The sequence below is a fragment of the Phalangium opilio genome, unplaced genomic scaffold, assembly GCF_054372755.1.
Source record: "Phalangium opilio isolate 3A_F unplaced genomic scaffold, DU_Popi_V2 ptg000041l_1, whole genome shotgun sequence".
Taxonomy (NCBI): Eukaryota; Metazoa; Arthropoda; class Arachnida; order Opiliones; family Phalangiidae; genus Phalangium; species Phalangium opilio.
The window spans coordinates 6790635-6808386 of NW_028324165.1; the positions used below are offsets into that span (position 1 = coordinate 6790635).

At 37.0% G+C, this 17752-nt stretch overlaps 3 protein-coding genes across 3 annotated transcripts; 1 reads left to right on the top strand and 2 right to left on the bottom strand.

Moving 5' to 3' along the window:
• Window positions 1–275: 275 nt before the first annotated feature.
• On the bottom strand, window positions 276–6839 carry LOC149679655 (uncharacterized). Its single transcript, XM_089835452.1, has 9 exons — window positions 6709–6839; window positions 6062–6487; window positions 4077–4156; window positions 3885–3998; window positions 3766–3807; window positions 3613–3686; window positions 2664–2900; window positions 2081–2579; window positions 276–1611 (listed from the first exon to the last, which is right to left on the bottom strand). Coding segments are annotated over exons 1-9 (1740 nt in total). The 5' UTR covers window positions 6710–6839; the 3' UTR covers window positions 276–1344.
• Window positions 6840–7060: 221 nt separating this feature from the next.
• On the top strand, window positions 7061–15284 carry LOC149679656 (sorting nexin-8-like). Its single transcript, XM_089835454.1, has 10 exons — window positions 7061–7110; window positions 7236–7312; window positions 7414–7544; window positions 7715–7850; window positions 8707–8894; window positions 10276–10393; window positions 10463–10665; window positions 11274–11555; window positions 11623–11970; window positions 12940–15284. The coding sequence occupies exons 1-10, from the start codon at window positions 7076–7078 to the stop codon at window positions 13066–13068; spliced, it is 1647 nt and encodes a 548-aa protein (XP_089691580.1). The 5' UTR covers window positions 7061–7075; the 3' UTR covers window positions 13069–15284.
• LOC149679657 (thymidine kinase, cytosolic-like) lies at window positions 15150–17167 on the bottom strand. The gene is made up of 5 exons (XM_089835455.1): window positions 16894–17167; window positions 16800–16831; window positions 16535–16742; window positions 16377–16466; window positions 15150–15560 (listed from the first exon to the last, which is right to left on the bottom strand). Exons 1-5 carry the CDS (start codon window positions 16948–16950, stop codon window positions 15357–15359), a joined length of 591 nt encoding a protein of 196 aa, XP_089691581.1. The 5' UTR covers window positions 16951–17167; the 3' UTR covers window positions 15150–15356.
• Between the last annotated feature and the right edge of the window lie 585 nt (window positions 17168–17752).

The window sequence follows — 17752 nt, forward strand, 5'->3', positions numbered from 1 at the left end:
TGTCGGGAACCCAAGGAACTCCAGAATCGGCTCACCGAACTCGGTCCCCCTCCGACACGACAATTAGGTCTTAGATGCTTTGCTCCATAAGGATGACCACCTGATAGAGGCAGTGCGAGTTCACTACACGTGGGAGGCTTGCCAACCCTCACTGTCTCTAGCGGTGTCTTGGCCAGAGGGAGAATAATAACCCAATGGCGGCCTCGCCCCTGTGTGTTGGTTTTCTTTAAATAATGCTTCAACATGCATTTTACAATACAAAGAAAATGAAACCGTTATTAGAGAGCTTAATGACTAATTTTATTCAACAAATTTAACTTTTTTGAACAATTTCAAAATAGGGGGTTGCTTCTTTCTTCATTTTTTTTTTCTTTTGTTCAGTAAATAGGGTATAGTGAGCAAATTAATTAACAATCATTTTTAATTTTTTGGTTTATAATTAATTAAAAGTCTTAAAATTTAAAATTAAACTTTTTATATCATCTTTTAAATTTAAGCAGTGCAAAAAAGCATTGAAAACTTTTTTAAGTTTAATCGAATAATACTGCGATAGTTATGACACGAAATTCTGCATGCAACTTTAGCTAAGAAAGTGCTTTAGCGTGCATTTAATTCATTAATATTTTCTTGACTAAATACTTGTTTTTTTTTGTTTCAATTTAATTAAGTTTATATGATTAATTGAAAATGAGTCGCGTACTTTAATTAGCCTTATTCCTGATCAGCGCCACCTACCCATAGCGGCGACTTTGAGAACTACTGTAATCGGCAAGCCAACCACTCCAGATGTCGCCAAAATCTGGTGACGTCATTTTTTGGTAAGACCCTGGGCCGAGAGTGCCCGTCAGTGACGTCACCATATTTTAGCGACATCTGATTGGCTTGCCGATTACAGTAGTTCTCAAAGTCGCCGCTATGGGTAGGTGGCGCTGATCAGGAATAAGGTTAATTAATAATTATATTTTATTTAATTAAATTTTGGGTTTATGCCAAGTCTAACGCCTTCTCTTACTATACTTTACAGGCATTTTTGCTGGGGATTATTTCGTATTTCAAGTATAACGTATATGAATGGTTTAAATGCGGGTTTAAAAATAAAATATGGGAATAACAATTAAAAATACTGGCCAACTCTACAAGGAAGAATTTAAAATTAGGGCTACCGGGTTTTCTAACGTGTAAAAATACTGGTTTCTAACTAAAAACAACTTTGGCACGCAAAGATGGAAGAAGGGAACAGAGTTACAATCGCTCTAAGTATAAAACTTTTTCTTTTTTTGGTAAAAAAACAAAATGGAATAATGAATACCGGGGTTTTATTTATTTAAATCTACGTAATTATTTTTACTGATCGTAGATTTTAAAATCGTACTGAGCCTGCTGTTGTTTGGGGACAGTTTCTTCGGATTTATTTTGGTTACCGAAGTTTAGGAGATCAATTCCTTCATGCTCCATTCTCGAGTCAACTGGAGGTTGCTGTTCGTCTAATACTTCAGGGATAAACTCTGGAGTTTCGCTATGAAATCCGACATGCTCAGCTACTTCATAGACAATCATGTTTTCAGTTCCATTAACATGATTTTGTGGTTCAGGTTCGTCACTTTTCTTCACCTATAAGTTTGATCCAAATTATTTAAGCCTTGGTTAGTATAAATTAGGCCTCGGTTAGAATAATTTAAGCCTCGGTTAGAATAATTTAAGCCTCGGTTAGAATAATTTAAGCCTCGGTTAGAATACTTTAAGCCTCGGTTAGAATACTTTAAGCCTCGGTTAGAATACTTTAAGCCTCGGTTAGAATAATTTAAGCCTCGGTTAGAATAATTTAAGCCTCGGTTAGAATAATTTAAGCCTCGGTTAGAATAATTTAAGCCTCGGTTAGAATAATTTAAGCCTCGGTTAGAATAATTTAAGCCTCGGTTAGAATAATTTAAGCCTCGGTTAGAATAATTTAAGCCTCGGTTAGTACAATTTAAGTCTCGGCTAGTACAATTTAAGCCTTGGCGAGCTGAAGAATTGGCGTAATTTTATTTATTTTTAGGCTTAGCAAGATAAGTAATGCATAAAATGGAACTAAACATACTCTTTCACGGTGATGTCTCCAACTACGTTGAATTTTTCTCGCAGCAGACTTGCGTTGAAGTTCATGAGCCTTTTCTTTAGAACGAGTGGAAATCTCATTTGTTTTTGGTGTCGCACTCGCAACTGGAGCATCATTTACTGAGGGTACGCTGGAAACTTCTTCAATGATTAAAACATCAGCTTTTGCATTGGGATTTTCGATGGTGACGGTTTTCCCCTTTTGAACTGTTACATTTCCATTCGTTTTAGTTACAGTGGTGGTAATTGTTGAAGTACGAGTTCCAGTGGCGCTGGTACGATGCATTGAAGTTCTGGAAACTCGGCTTTTACTGGTGGTAGCACTAGTTGTTTGATTATTCCCGATATTTGGGGAATAAACCGTTGAGGCTTTAGTGGTGGCACTTGAAACGGCTGCTGAAGATCCCAAGGAAGCTCGGACTATTGTTGAAGGAATCTTTTGAGCTTTACTGAGGTGTACCTTCAAAGTTTTGATCTCTTGACTAGAGAGAGAAAAAATTTAATGCAAAATTAAATTGCAACGAGGAAATGTAGATCAAAGTTATCGAATAGTTAATGTTAATTACTCTTTGTCTTTAAGTTTTTGTTTCAAGTTAGTATTTTCTTGTTCCATTTTTTTGAGTGAATCTTTGGCTTTGTTCAATTCATTGTTGATCGCTTGGTTTGTTTTAGGGGCAGCTCGAGTTATAGGGGCGCTGACTGATTGCCCCCGGAAGTTTATCGGTTTTGTAGTAGGAACGCTTGAGGGAGATTTTAAAGTACCATTTGCCATCGAAGCCGTTTTAACATTGGCTTCCAGTTTTCTGAATTGGTTAAAAAATGCTTTATTAAATATAGTGGCAATTAACACTTATGGAATTTGCCTTATTCCTGATCAACGCCACCGAGGCGTAGCGGCGACTTTTGGAACTATAATAATACGGTAGCCAATTACAGGTGGCGGTGGATCTGTTATTTTCTATGTTTTGTTGATCTTTCTGAATCATGTGAATAGCCAAGGCTTAACAAGCGATATGGTATGTTTCAAAAGTATTAAAAGTTGATTTTTACCTTTCTTATTCTGTCTAATATTATGAAATAAGACTTTCGCAGTAAGTTTTTATTCGATTTTGGTCTATTTGGAGATTATTAAGTTAATAATAATTAGTTAACAACATGTTTTTTGAAGTTGAAGTGGTAATAATCAAAACAGAAAATAAACAGATCTCCATCAGAGTACATCGACTCCAGCGCAACCTGTAATTGGCTACCGTATTATTATAGTTCCAAAAGTCGCAGCTACGCCTCGGTGGCGTTGATCAGGAATAAGGCCAATAATGCAAAACACTCTCAATAACATATTAGTAGTAGAAACCACCCTGATAGACATGAATTCCAACTCCAAGATGGTCGCCGCCACCACCAAGATGGCGACCATGGACCATTTTTAAGTTTTGGGATGACGATGAATCATGGTCGCCATCTTGGATTCACGTACGTCTATCTGGGTGGTTTTTACTTTTAGTTATAACAAACCTTAGGGATTGATCTTTAGCTCGCAATTCAACCTCTAAGTTTTGACACTTTTGTTTAAGGGCTGCGAGTGTTTCCTAAAAAAAATTATAATTAATTAATTAAGTTAATTTCCGTTTTAACTAAACAATTAATGATTTTAAAAGCTTAATTTACATCAGTAGATTCTTTTTTCTTTTCAATCCCGCTACAATCTTTCTATAAGTCAAACGTACAACACAAATTATAGTTTATTAACGAGGATTAAAATTAATTACGTTTTTGCCGTTATTTACTTTAGCAGCCGCTAACTGCTTCTCCAAGTTTTTAATTTTTTTGTTCAAATCTTCTTCGGTTCTTCGTAACTTTCCTTTGAGTAAAGTGTTCTCGTCGCGAGCGTGAGCTAACTCCTTTAATGTTAATTATATATTGAAATTAAGAATATCAAATTCAAATTTGCGTTAATTTTAAATTAAAGGGAATCAAACCTTTCTAAGGGACATTATCTCCATATTGGTATCTTCTTGGGTTCTAGCTTTTAATTCCTGATTATTACCAGCTGATTTAGCTAAAATGTTTGGTAAAATTTAATTGGAGAATGCGTTTAACTTAATTACTATAGGTTTGCCGTTTGACTACGCCCATATACAATGTTAAAAAATAAGACCCAAATATCGAAAAAAAAAAGTCTATATTAGATTAATATAGATAAAGAAATTTTATAGATCCTTACACAAAGTGCTTATTTAATATCCTGGGGATTCCTGCATTTTGTAGATGATTATAAAAATGGATTTTTTACACACAAATTTTACATTTCCAAAAGCAGGAGCCAATCAGAATGCGTTCATGAGGGCGGAGCTAAAACTAGCCTTTGCTCAGCTTAGTGGGGCCAGTTAATTCCACCCCTTGAGTCCTTGACTATGGTAGCATCTAGTGGTATTTGTTTGAACAAAACGAGAAACAAATTTTACGTTGCCAAAGGCAGGAGCCAATCAGAACGCGTTCATGAGGGCGGAGCTTAAATTATCCTTTGCTCAGCTTAGCAGGGGTGTGGGGCAGTCAACTCCACCCCTAAGACTATGGTAGCATCTAGTGGTATTTGTTTAAACTAAACAAGACACAAATTTAACCTTGCTCAAGGTAGGAGCCAATAAGAACTCGTCTACGAGGGCGGAGCTAAAACTAGCCTTTACTCAGCTTAGTGGGGCCAGTTAATTCCACCCCTCGATTGTGGGAGCATCTAGTGGCATTTGTTTGAACTATACGAGACAAATTTTACCTTCCCAAAGGCAGGAGCCAATCAGAACTCGTTCACGAGGGTGGAGCTAAAGCTCTCCTATTCTAAGCTTAGTGGTCCAGTCAACTCCGCCCCTTGACTATTCTAGCATCTAGTGGCATTTGTTTAAACTATACGAGAAACAAATTTTACGTTGCCAAAGGCAGGAGCCAATCAGAACTAGTCTACGAGGGCGGAGCTAAAACTCGCCTATTCTAAGTTTAGAGGTCCAGCCAACTCCACCCCTTGACTATGGTAGCATCTAGTGTCATTTGTTATAAACTAAACGAGACACAAATTTCACCTTGCCAAAGGCAGGAGCCAATTGGAACTCTAAAGCTTGGCGGGGTCATTAAACTCCTCCCCTTGACTATGGTACCATCTAGTGGCATTCTTTTTAACAAAACCACAGTCGAGACTTCTTTAGTTCAAACAAATGCCACTAGATGCTCCCATAATCGAGGGGTGGAGTTAACTAGCCCCGCTAAGCAAAGGATAGTTTTAGCTCCGCCCTCATGGACGAGTTCTGATTGGCTTATGCCTTGTGTGTAGAAGATCAACCAGAAAGTTAATGGTGCCACAGTAGCCCACATTTGCTTTAAAGGAAGTCTCAACTTATTTTAAAGAAATGTCACTAGATGCTACCATAGTCAAGGGGTGGAGTTAACTGCCCCCCCCCCCGGTAAACTGAGCAAAGGCTAGTTTTAGCTCCGCCTTCATGGACGAGTTCTGATTGGCTTATGCCTTTAGTAATGTAAAATATGTGTGTAGAAGATCAGCCAGAATGTTAGGAGCGCAAAAGTAGCAGAAATTTGCTTTAAAGTTATAATAAACTTTGGAAAAAAACTTCAAGACAGCAATCTAACCTTGGAATTTGGAAAAGGTAGGAACAAATTAGAAGTTGAGGCGAGGCGGAGCTAAAAGTAGCCTTTGCCAAGGAATGTCTAACCACCTAAAGGTAAAGTACCTCAACATTTTGTGTAAAGATCAATTTTTCTCTTATAATATGTCAAGATAACCAACCTATAGTCTAAACTTGTCAAATATTATTAGACGATTGTAAAACATAAAATATTGCCAGAGCTAGAGTAGCTTATCTTATCTCAATTTTATGATTAAGATTCAACAAAGGTTCGGTAAAAAACAAAAAATGGGTCTTTTTTTTTACATATAAAAACATAATTCATAAATAACCTCTAGCTTTAGTTGTAAGAGTTGACGCAGGCATTCTGGGTTTGGGAGTTCGCAACAAACGATTGCTATCTTTAATAATTAATCCGTTACTTGTCTTAGTCTTCGACAAGGAATTTTCCGTGGTTGTCGTGTTGTTGGGTGTGGCAAGGTTATTGGAAGCTCTGTTATTGTTTTTTAAATGGGTAGGATCAAATTTAGGACGTTGGTTCCAAGTTTTTCGTTCCGAAAGAGAGGTAGTAGTGGTATTATTTTGGTTTTTAGACTTTTCCGATGGAACAGTACTTTTTTTGACAGCGCTACTTGTCGGAGGTAGTCCGAGTTTGATACTTTTCGGACGTTTCAGCGCAGTTACTTGATTTATTGGTTTATTACCGCTATTTTCTTTCACACCACCAATACCGTGCCAACTTGCCGGTAAGGAAGACACTAAAAAAAATTACAAGTATTTTCTAATTCTTCTAATACCAGAAAATTTCTTCGGTAAAGGATTGAATTGGATTGGTTTGGTTATTAGATTAAAAATCTGCAATAGCAGTTGTATCCTTGAACTGAAAAAAAATCCCGCTAGGTTAAAATAAGACCTTATAAGGTGAAAGGCAATAAAAATTAATGCAAAAATTAGTCATCAAAATTAACGAGAAACATACTTAATTTGTAGGAAAAGCTTTGGATTGATGGATTAGAACACACACCGATAAATTTGCATATCCTTTTTTTCTTATATTTAATCGTATACGGTTTGTAATGCCATCTATCGTTGAACTTTTATTTGAGATCAAGTATTTTTATTTCGATATGTAGAGAATGGTTAAGTAAGCTGCCCAACCTGTAGGTAACCTAGCTGTCCATTCTCTTTTAAACTATATTAATTCTTGTGCTTTTATTTTGGGGAACTTTTATTTGAGATCAAGTATTTTTATTTCGATATGTAGAGAATGGTTAAGTTCAAGTTTTCAAGAAAATTTTCACATGCTGAATGTGGTTTTAAATTTTGGTGCGAAATGGAAGTGCCTCATGACTCTTTTGGTCAAGCAATTATCAAAGAATAGGTCAGTTTTTGTAAAGAAAATAGATAACTTTACAGTTTTATAAGCTGCCCAACCTGTAGGTAACCTAGCTGTCCATTCTCTTTTAAACTATAATAATTCTTGTATTTTTATTTTGGGGGATGAAGGGGCTGTGACGGGGGCGTGTTTGGCACTGGCAGTCTGCTATTCCTGCTTCTGGGAATGGCTGTGGATCTGGATTTTGGTGAGATTTTTATTTAAATACATTTAATTTATTATATTTTATATATTAATTAGAATAATTACATATATGTTTTATTAAATATCTTAATTAATGTTTAACAGGATCGGTTCCATCTTCGTATTTAGAAATATTGGACATTTTATGCCATGGAGATGTTACTTCAATCGACAGGGAAATGTTTTTTTCTATTTTCACATCACCCAGTGGGCTAACGCGACAAAATTTAGCCCAGGTAAATATTTGTTAATTTAAATAAACCTCGAAAGTGTTTGGATAGGGTGACTATCTTTGTTTCAATAAAGGAACTTTTATCTTATCATAAAGTTAATTGTTTGTCAAATTGCTGCGATAGAACAATGGTTTTCTTTTGGTTTTCTGTACATAAACTATTGTTTCTATTAGATTTGGGAAATAGCTGATAGTACGTGTCAAGGTAATCTAAAAAGGACTGGGATATTTAAAGCTTTAGCTCTTATTGCGTTTGCTCAACAAGGCAAACAGTTAACGGAAAAATTAATCCTTAAATTCTCCGATGAAGGTATGTCAAAGAAGATTATGTTTTGGCATAGCCCACTTGATCACGCTGGCTGCACGCGCTCTAGAAGCCCGCTCAATCGACCCTAAAAATGAGAATAACATAGGTTCGGTCTAAAATTAAACCCGTCTGGTTTTAACATGGGCGTCTATGGGAGGGGACCAGTTTTTGACAATATTAGTGCATCTACTGGTTCAAATCTCTTGAATTTTTAATGAGACGTGTATTGAAAGGTTTGATATTATCCTGTAAAATTTAAAAGACTTCAGCTATAATAGTTTTTTTTATAAAAAAATAAAAATCATCACATAGTAGAGAAATTGAAGGATTTATTTCTCTACTATGTGATGATTTTTATTTTTTATAAAAAAAACTATTATAGCTGAAGTCTTTTAAATTTTACAGGATAATATCAAACCTTTCAATACACGTCTCATTAAAAATTCAAGAGATTTGAACCAGTAGATGCACTAATATTGTCGAAAACGTTGAAAAAACTGGTCCCCTTCCATAGACGCCCATGTTAAAACCAGACGGGTTTGAATTTTAGACCGAACCTATGTTATTCTCATTTTTAGGGTCGATTGAGCAGGCTTCTATAGCGCGTGCAACTTGCGTGATCGAGTGGGCTGTGCTTGATTTGACCAACCATATAGGTCGTTTAGAGTACTTTTTTTAATAGGGTAATGGCAGCCCTCTGCCTTTGACTGTATTAAGCTCTATGGGGAAATAACATGGGGTGCCATTAGTCTATTGATTTAAACCACCAATATGTCATATGACCTTTTTTTTAGCCCCTCCCATAATTGTTAATTAGCAATTTAAAATACATAAGTAATTATTTTACATTTTAATCTAGAGCTTCCATCACCTGATTTGGGAGATTTGCAAAACATAAGGGCTGTTTATTTAAGACTCAAAATGCAGAACAGTAACGAAGCATTTCTACTCGCTGATTTAATTGCTCTTGACACTGTTCAAGTAACTTTGGTCCCTGAAAAAAAGGGTCTGTTTTTAAAACACACCGAATATGAAGTGACAAGTGAGGTAATTATACTGTCCTACTTCAAAATAAAATAATAAGGTCAGTTACATGATAGGGAGCAAGTTTAATGGATTTTGAAAGGAAGGGGAGGACCCATTTTTAATCCCCACCCCCTCCGTCCCCTCCCTATAAACTTAATGTTACAGATTCCTGGCAAATCAGCAGTCTTCCCTCCTCTATTTTGAAGGAAAGGGGAGGATCCATTTCTAAGCCCCACCCCTCTGTCTTCTCCATATAAAATAATTGTTACTTATTCCTGGCAAATCAGTAGTCTTCCCTCCACCATTTTGAAAGAAAGGGGAGGAGCCATTTCTAGGCCCCACCCCTCCGTCTTCTCCCTATAAAATAATTGTTACTTATTCCTGGCAAATCAGTAGTCTTCCCTCCGCCATTTTGAAAGAAAGGGGAGGAGCCATTTCTAGGCCCCACCCCTCCGTCTTCTCCCTATAAAATAATTGTTACTTATTCCTGGCAAATCAGTAGTCTTCCCTCCGCCATTTTGAAAGAAAGGGGAGGAGCCATTTCTAGGCCCCACCCCTCGTTTTCTCCCTATAAAATAATTGTTACTTATTCCTGGCAAATCAGTAGTCTTCCCTCCACCATTTTGAAAGAAAGGGGAGGAGCCATTTCTAGGCCCCACCCCTCCGTCTTCTCCCTATAAAATAATTGTTACTTATTCCTGGCAAATCAGTAGTCTTCCCTCCACCATTTTGAAAGAAAGGGGAGGAGCCATTTCTAGGCCCCACCCCTCCGTCTTTTCCCTATAAAATAATTGTTACTTATTCCTGGCAAATCAGTAGTCTTCCCTCCGCCATTTTGAAAGAAAGGGGAGGAGCCATTTCTAGGCACCACCCCTCCGTCTTATCCCTATAAAATAATTGTTACAAATTCCTGGCAAATCAGCAGTCTTCCCTCCGCTATTTTGAAGGAAAGGGGAGGAGCCATTTCTAAGCCCCACCCCTCCGTCTTCTCCCTATAAAATAATTGATACAAATTCCTGGCAAATCAGCAGTCTTCACTCCGCTCTTTTGAAGGAAAGGGGAGGAGCCATTTTTAAGCCCCACTCCTCCGTCTTCTCCCTATAAAATAATTGTTATTGGAAATAAAATAAGTAGGCAAAGGGATGAAAATAAACCGTTTTAAACGTCAGCTCCCAACTGAGCCAATCAGAAGCCTTTCCCCACTAGCCTACCACTTCATAAAGGGGAGGAGCTATTTTTAAGCCACATCCTTTTTTCTATTCGAGTGGTGGGCGTATTTTACTGTACAAAGATTATGATAATAAATTAATAATATTAAAAAATAATAATAAAGCAATCCAGTCAAAGATTAAAGAGTTCATTTTTTCTTAAACATGCTTATAAGTATCTAAATTCATTGCAGAGGTACAAAGCAACAGTTCAAAGGCGTTACAATGACTTTGTAGCCTTTCATGAACTTCTGTTGCAAAGGTTTCCATTTCGACTCGTTCCACAATTACCCCCCAAGAAAATGATGGGTGGTTAGTTACTTTGTTAATTTTTTTGACATTATTAACAAATGTATTTTTAATTATATGCAAAATTTTCAGCTAACGCGGAGTTTATTGAAGACCGGCGAAAATCTTTAAAACGTTTCCTTAATTTGGTGGCCAGGCATCCAACTTTATCAGAAGATCGAGCTGTACAGTTTTTCTTAACCTTCGTAGGAACGGATATTCAGCACAAAATTAAGGATTACATTCGAAACATTCCAGAAGAATTGGAAACTAATCCAATGGATACAGCCATTCCAGTTAATTAGCTTGTTTTCTTAATTTTCGCGCCTAAGCCTTGCACTCGAGAATATAGTAGCGCCTACGCCTTGCACTCGAGAATATTGTAGCGCCTAAACCTTGCACTAGAGAATATTTCAGCGCCTTAGCCTTGCACTCGAGAATATTGTAGCGCCTAAGCCTTGCACTCGAGAATATTGTAGCGCCTAAGCCTTGCACTCGAGAATACTTTAGTTTTTAAGCCTTGCACTCGAGAATATTGTAGCGCCTAAGCCTTGCACTCGAGAATACTTTAGTTTTTAAGCCTTGCACTCGAGAATATTGTAGCGCCTAAGCCTTGCACTCGAGAATACTTTAGTTTTTAAGCCTTGCTCTCGAGAATATTTTAGCGCCTAAGCCTTGCTCTCGAGAATATTTTAGCGCCTAAGCCTTGCTCTCGAGAATATTTTAGCGCCTAAGCCTTGCTCTCGAGAATATTTTAGCGCCTAAGCCTTGCACTCGAGAATATTGTAGCGCCTAAGCCTTGCACTCGGAAATATTGTAGCGCCTAAACCTTGCACTAAAGAATATTTAAGCTTGTTACTGTAACTATAAGATATTTCTAAAATAATTGGTTTATTAAATAAAGGATGGAGGTCAAGTTAAACTTCACATGTCAAGGGAGCAAATGAGACAAGTTCAGACAATACTTTACAACATCAGAACCACTTCGAAAAGAATGTCTGAAAAGACTGAAGAAAATGGCGCGGATATTTTAATAATTGGCAAAGAATTAAGCGTTCTAAGTCGTAGTATTGGATCATCGGAATCATTACTCTCTCTCGATTTTGGAAGTATGTCCAACTCATCCCGAGAATTATCATTACTTTATCCTCATTTTGGTATGGTGTCACAAGCCTGTTCGCAAATGGTACGTGACAATTAAGAGAAATAATTAATCCTAATTAACCCTTGGTTGGAATTGTTTTTCTCGACAGTCACAAGCTGAAGATGAAGAAGTGGTCGAAAATTTAGACATTTTATTAGATTTACTCATTGCGTACAAGGAATTAGGCGAACGGTTTGATGTGGAGAATAATCAGGAGCCTCCAAATCCAAATCGACCTCGTTTGAGGCCCAGTCTTTCCAGACAAGCATCTTCACCACCTCCATCCCCTGGTGGACCATCTGAGGATGCCAAAAACGTCCTTCAAATGTGGGAAATCAGAAGAACCTTTGCGTTAAACAGCCTGCTTTCAGAAACCAAGTTGATTCAAGCCTATTTGGGCTTATTACCATTAATTCTTCATTCCATGGTTACAATACGGACAAAATGGCACATAAAAGTAAGTATGGCGGTGGTTTTTTTTCTTTGCAAACTTTGCAGACCCTTTAAAGCAAAGCACGGGGCACGTGGTTCCCCTAAAATGTGACTTGCGAAGGCTAATGGGCAAGACTTGTAAATCCCGCCCACATGCATTTATAAATCCCGCCCACGTGCATTTATAAATCCCGCCCACGTGCATTTATAAATCCCGCCCACGTGCATTTATAAATCCCGCCCACGTGCATTTATAAATCCCGCCCAAATGCATTTATAAATCCCGCCCACGTGCTCTTATAAAATCCCGCCCACGTGCCCTTATAAAATTCCGCCCACGTGCCCTTATAAAATTCCGCCCACGTGCCCTTATAAAATTCCGCCCACGTGCCCTTATAAAATTCCGCCCACGTGCCCTTATAAATCCCGCCCACGTGCCCTTATAAAATTCCGCCCACGTGCCCTTATAAAATTCCGCCCACGTGCCCTTATAAATTCCGCCCACGTGCCCTTATAAATTCCGCCCACGTGCCCTTATAAAATTCCGCCCACGTGCCCTTATAAAATTCCGCCCACGTGCCCTTATAAAATTCCGCCCACGTGCCCTTATAAAATTCCGCCCACGTGCTCTTGTAAAATTCCGCCCACGTGCCCTTATAAATCCCGTCCACGTGCGCTTAAAAATCCCGCCCACGTGCGTTTATAAAATCCCGCCCACGTGCGTTTATAAAATCCCGCCCCTTAGCCTTCACCAAGTCAAAACGGGAGTTCGTAGGAAAATCAATTTGTACAGGAACCACGTGACCCGCTCTTTCCTTTAAAGGGTCTGTAAAGTGGGGCGTTTTATTTGAAATACGTCATAGGCACGTGAATGAGTAAGTTTGGAGTCACGTGGTGCCTGTGATATATTTCAAATAAAGATTAACACCCACCGATGCCTTCCCTTAAGCCCTTTAAGCAAGTTGCGCCTTCAAATGTACCGTACTTCTTTTAGTTATCGACAATATGGGAGCAAATGCTGCCTATGGTTGAAGCCATGAAAGGCGATATGACAATCCCGGCAATAAAATCCACAAATGCGGTCAACAGTACTTTAAATTCTCCCGATTCCCCTGCGAGATAATCAAGTGAGCGTGATTCTAAATTAAAAAAATTTGGTAGTATGGTACTCGTATAAGTTATAATAAATTAATTAATTAAAGTTTAAGTCCAAGCTTCGTTATAAAAATGCCATAATGAAATTAATAATCACTTATCAGCCATTCCAATATATTATTTATAATGGTGTCAAACTTTCTGTGATTTGAATCTCAAAACTAATTTAATTTAATATAAAATGTAAATGCCATTAATTAGTTAATTAATATATATAATCATTAATGTACGATAATTATATTTTAGGAAGCTTGGATTTAAATTTCTTAACCAAAATCGATCAAATTAGATTATATTATATTATATTAAAAAATGAAATAGTTAATTAATTATGCCATAAATAAATTAGATTCGGGAGTATATATTTGATCAAATATAGTTAGAAATTAAATATACATAGTTTTATCTTATATTTCTGTTTTTAAAATGTAAGAAAAATGTTTAATATAACGTTAAAAGTTTAAGAGTATTTTTGGGAATGAGTTCCGACTCTGGGATTGAATGGGAATAATAAAAAGAAATCAAAATTATTAATTTGAACAAGGCTTTAACGGAGCCCGGAGGGTTTGAGAAGCTTACTGAAAAACACGTCACGTTCTAGGCGTTTCGTACTTAATTTCCTTAATGGAAAAGGTTTTCGGGTAACATAACATTATACCAAGGAGTGATATCTAGTTTATTAGGGAGAAGGTCTAAATTCGCCACATTTCCATGCAGCTTTATCTCCAGTCCAAACGTAGGTCCGGAGTTAATCCCGGCCTCTAAATTACAACCAGCATCTGATTGGTTCTTGAAAACCCACGTCAGCGCGACGCGAATGACGAAAATTACAGTCATATTTTCCGACTAAGGAGGGGCGAAATAACCCGGCCTCCTTTTACGTCCCCCCTTGTATATTGAAAGGGGGACTGGGACTATGGCGTGCGAATACGAAGGCATCTTATACATTCTCCCTAATAAACTAGATATCACTTCTTGATTATACCTTAAAAGAACGGCCTTTTTCTAAATACAGAAAGTAATAAATTATCTCTTATTACAATATGATAATTAGCATTTAATTAGTCTTAAAAATAATTAAGGACTACTGCCTCGCCATCCGCCATTGGTTTAGCGTCGTCTTCTAGCTAGAACCCTCACGGGATTGGTAAAGGGTTCGGTTTAGCAGACGCCACTAAAACAATGGCGGATGGCGCAGTAGTCCTTGATTTGTTTTTAAGACTAATTAAATGCTAATTACATATTGTAATAAGATATCATTTATTTTTTATTTTTGTATTTAGAAAAAGGCTGGTCTTTTAAGGTATAATGTGTAGAAACGGGATATTTTCCTTTTAGTTTAAATTTCGTTAGAAGTTGGAAAAGTTAAGCGTATTTTTAAGTAAGTGCAAGTCATTTCTGCAATTTGAAGGACCTAGGTATGTTTTTCGGGCAATTTCTTAAACTCTGTATTCTTACTTTCGGGAGAGAAGTTTGAAGATTTAAATAGTGAAACTGCGGAGAATCCTAAAGTAAAATTTCTCTATTTGCTTATAAATTAGTGACCTAGGGCCAAAAACAAGCATACACGTCTATCAAACATTTGCCCAGGTAGTCCAAAACATAATTGGGCATCGTTTGGTCGATGTAATGTTCTTTTTTGACCCCAATTTAGTTTTCTTCCGCTTCCCAAGTGTTAATTTGTCCGATAAAAAGGGTTATACTTCCACCAAGGGGCAAGGATATGTATGACCTAGGACCAAAAACAAGCATACACGTCTATAAAACATTTGCCCATTGAACACCTCCAGGTAGTCCAAAACGTAATTGGGCATTGTTTAGTCGATGCCCTGTTCGTTTTTTGACCCCAATTACGTTTTCTTCCGCTTCCCAAGTGTTAATTTGTCCGATAAAAAGGGTTATACTTCCACCAAGAGGCAATTAAGGATATGCCTCATTTTCACTCACTGTACTTCTCTCCTCTCCTTATTGTAAAAATATCATAAATTTCTGATATATTTAATTAAGTATGGGATTGAATTAAGATTTGGCAAAGTATTTATAACAAGGTTTAAAAAGAAAAAATATCATAGATTTATTTTTTTGTGTGTGTTGAAAAACACTAACGTTGTTATTACATATTACAAAAACATAATGTTATTAAAAGGAAAATATATATTTATTTTTCCCCCAAGTACCAAATGAGACCGAGTACTTGATTTGTCACCAGTTTAAATTATATCATTTTATAAAATTAATAGCTAAATATTTAATAAATTATTTAGCTTCGTTAGTTTCACTTTTGTGATAGCATTCGCGGCAAACTGCCAAATATTTTTCTTTTCCCCCGATAACTTCAACTTCCTTTTCATTTCCGCGACGTTTCGTGTACGAAGCTTCTTGATAACATATCATGCAAACTGCTGTCAGTTTTATAACACTTTCCGCTAACGGTACTAGGTTTAATATATTGCCGAAGCCCTATAATGAAAAGTTTTGAGTTCGTTAATTTTTTTTTTTTTTTTTTTTCATAAGTTGAACAGGGTTCATGCAAACCTGGAAAACCGGGAAAAATCAGGGAAATAAATAGTTGACAAAAACCTCAGGGAAAATTCAGGGAAATTTCGAATTTTTAGTAAAATTCAGGGAAATCAGGGAAATTTGCGTCAAACAGGGGCCGAGAAATTAAGCAAAATGTTCGTGAACATTCCCTCCATAGGATTAACATTACACTATACTTTGGAGGCTCGTAACTCTGGTTCTACTATAGATAGGGAAATGTCCTTTGAGTATGTTATAGTCCTATTTATCCCCTATCCAACCATACTAAAAACTTAGGGCTACGACAAACAGGGGCTGAGTAATTAAGCAAAACGTAAACAAACAACCCTCTCCATAGGATTAACATTACACTATACTTTGGAGGCTCATAACTCTGGTTCTACTAGAGATACAGGGATGTCCTTTGACTATGTTATAGTCCTTTTTGTCCCCCATCCAACGATACTAAAAACGTGGGGTTACGTCAAACAGGGGCCGAGTAATTGAGCAAAATGTTCGTGAACATTCCCTCCATAGGATTAACATTGCACTATACTTTGGAGGCTCATAACTCTGGTTCTATTAGAGATACGGGGATGTCCTTTGATTATGTTATAGTCCTATTTGCCCTCCTCGTTAAAATTTACTCCATATACGGGGGAAAAACCTCAGGGAAGTATATTTGGGAAAAACCTGGAAATCTCAGGGAAATTTGTTTTCCAAAAGTTGTATGAACCCTGTTGAAATTAAATGTACCTTTCTTTGGTACGTTCCATCCAAAGCCGCAACGATAACTATTTTTCCCTTGTCAGCCATAAATTCGCAAAATTCAATGATATCAGGAAACTGTTTGGTACAAAAGTGTAATTAATTTTAGTGTTAATAGGCATATAATGTTAATTAAATTAACTTACAAATTGTCCTTCGTCAATACCAATTACGCTGTAATTTTCAGCTTTTTGTTTCAATGGTTCGAGTTCCAGGGTTGATTCTGCGGGTAAAACTTGGCGATCGTGAGTTGAGATTCCATTATCGTCATATCGAGTGTCATGAGCGTATTTTATGATTAGACACTTATGGCTAGCCATTTCGTAACGTCTTAATCGACGTATTAGCTCAGTTCTGGTACAAAAATTGGGTTTAGTTGAATTATAAAGCTGTGAGTTAGTTGTAACTTACGATTTCCCAGAAAACATGGGTCCAAAGATAATCTAGAAAGAAAGGATTCGTAATTTTAGACCAATATTTATAGTTTTACGTTATTGGTTTATACCTGAATTTGTCCTCGGTTTTGTGACATTTTAGTTTCGTAGGAAGGAATTATAAGCATATTAAACCTTACAACAACAACTACTTGAGTAAACAACAGTATCAAAACAGTGGAGTGGGTTCAAAAATTCGAACTTGTTGATAAAGACCGTACGTAAAGTAAATAACACGTTATCGTTATTACCGCTCTCTAGACAAGGCGGTCACGCGTCAGTTAGGTTTTGGCGCGAAAATCTGGCGCTAAAACTGACTTCTGTGATTGGTTCACACTTTGATTGGCGCCCCCTATTTTGTTTTAAACTAAGCGCGCCAACAATGAGATGACTTTTTTTTTCGCTTCATAGAGTTCAAAAACTAACATGCAAACTTAAGCTGGGATTACTAAGTAATATTTATTTTCCATGCTTGTACAGGAAATTTGTTTTCATGTTATTGGATCTAAAATCTTGAGTTTTAAATCCTGAAAATCAGTATTGCTTTCGTCTGTTGTCAGCAAGCACAAAGCTACGTTGCTTAAGCCGCGTTTACACGAGACACTTTGGAACCGTTTTCAACCGTTTTTAGAAAGGCCTAATCTTTTTTTTTAAATAATATTTGCATTTTATAATAATAATAATAATAATAATAATAATAGCTTTATTGGCGAAAAATCTCTGCTTTTAACAGCATGAATGTGGTTTTTGTACTTTCCAAAATGGTTCCGAAGTGTCTCGTGTTTGCGCGTGCTGAAAACGGAAGCTGGAACAGAGTATATATCTACCGTTGGAGATAGGGAATTGCCTATAGTCTGCTACCACGAATTTTCTCGTGACGTCACATCCTCCTATCTCTTACCTCGGTTTTGGCGACCATATTGGAAGTCG

Excerpts from the sequence above, each read along its gene's own strand:
- LOC149679655 (XM_089835452.1), bottom strand. Across the intron at positions 3,808-3,884 it reads AGCAGTTAGCGGCTGCTAAA|AAAGATTGTAGCGGGATTGA; the intron begins GTAAATAACGGC and ends TTTGACTTATAG. Across the intron at positions 3,687-3,765 it reads AGAAAAAAGAATCTACTGAT|GAAACACTCGCAGCCCTTAA; the intron begins GTAAATTAAGCT and ends AATTTTTTTTAG.
- LOC149679656 (XM_089835454.1), top strand. The coding sequence starts at position 7,076 with ATGACTCTTTTGGTCAAGCAATTATCAAAGAATAG. Across the intron at positions 7,111-7,235 it reads AAGCAATTATCAAAGAATAG|GGGCTGTGACGGGGGCGTGT; the intron begins GTCAGTTTTTGT and ends TGGGGGATGAAG. Across the intron at positions 7,851-8,706 it reads CCTTAAATTCTCCGATGAAG|AGCTTCCATCACCTGATTTG; the intron begins GTATGTCAAAGA and ends ATTTTAATCTAG.
- LOC149679657 (XM_089835455.1), bottom strand. The coding sequence starts at position 16,950 with ATGCTTATAATTCCTTCCTACGAAACTAAAATGTCACAAAACCGAGGA. Across the intron at positions 16,467-16,534 it reads GTATTGACGAAGGACAATTT|TTTCCTGATATCATTGAATT; the intron begins GTAAGTTAATTT and ends TGTACCAAACAG. Across the intron at positions 15,561-16,376 it reads ATGGAACGTACCAAAGAAAG|GGCTTCGGCAATATATTAAA; the intron begins GTACATTTAATT and ends TTTTCATTATAG.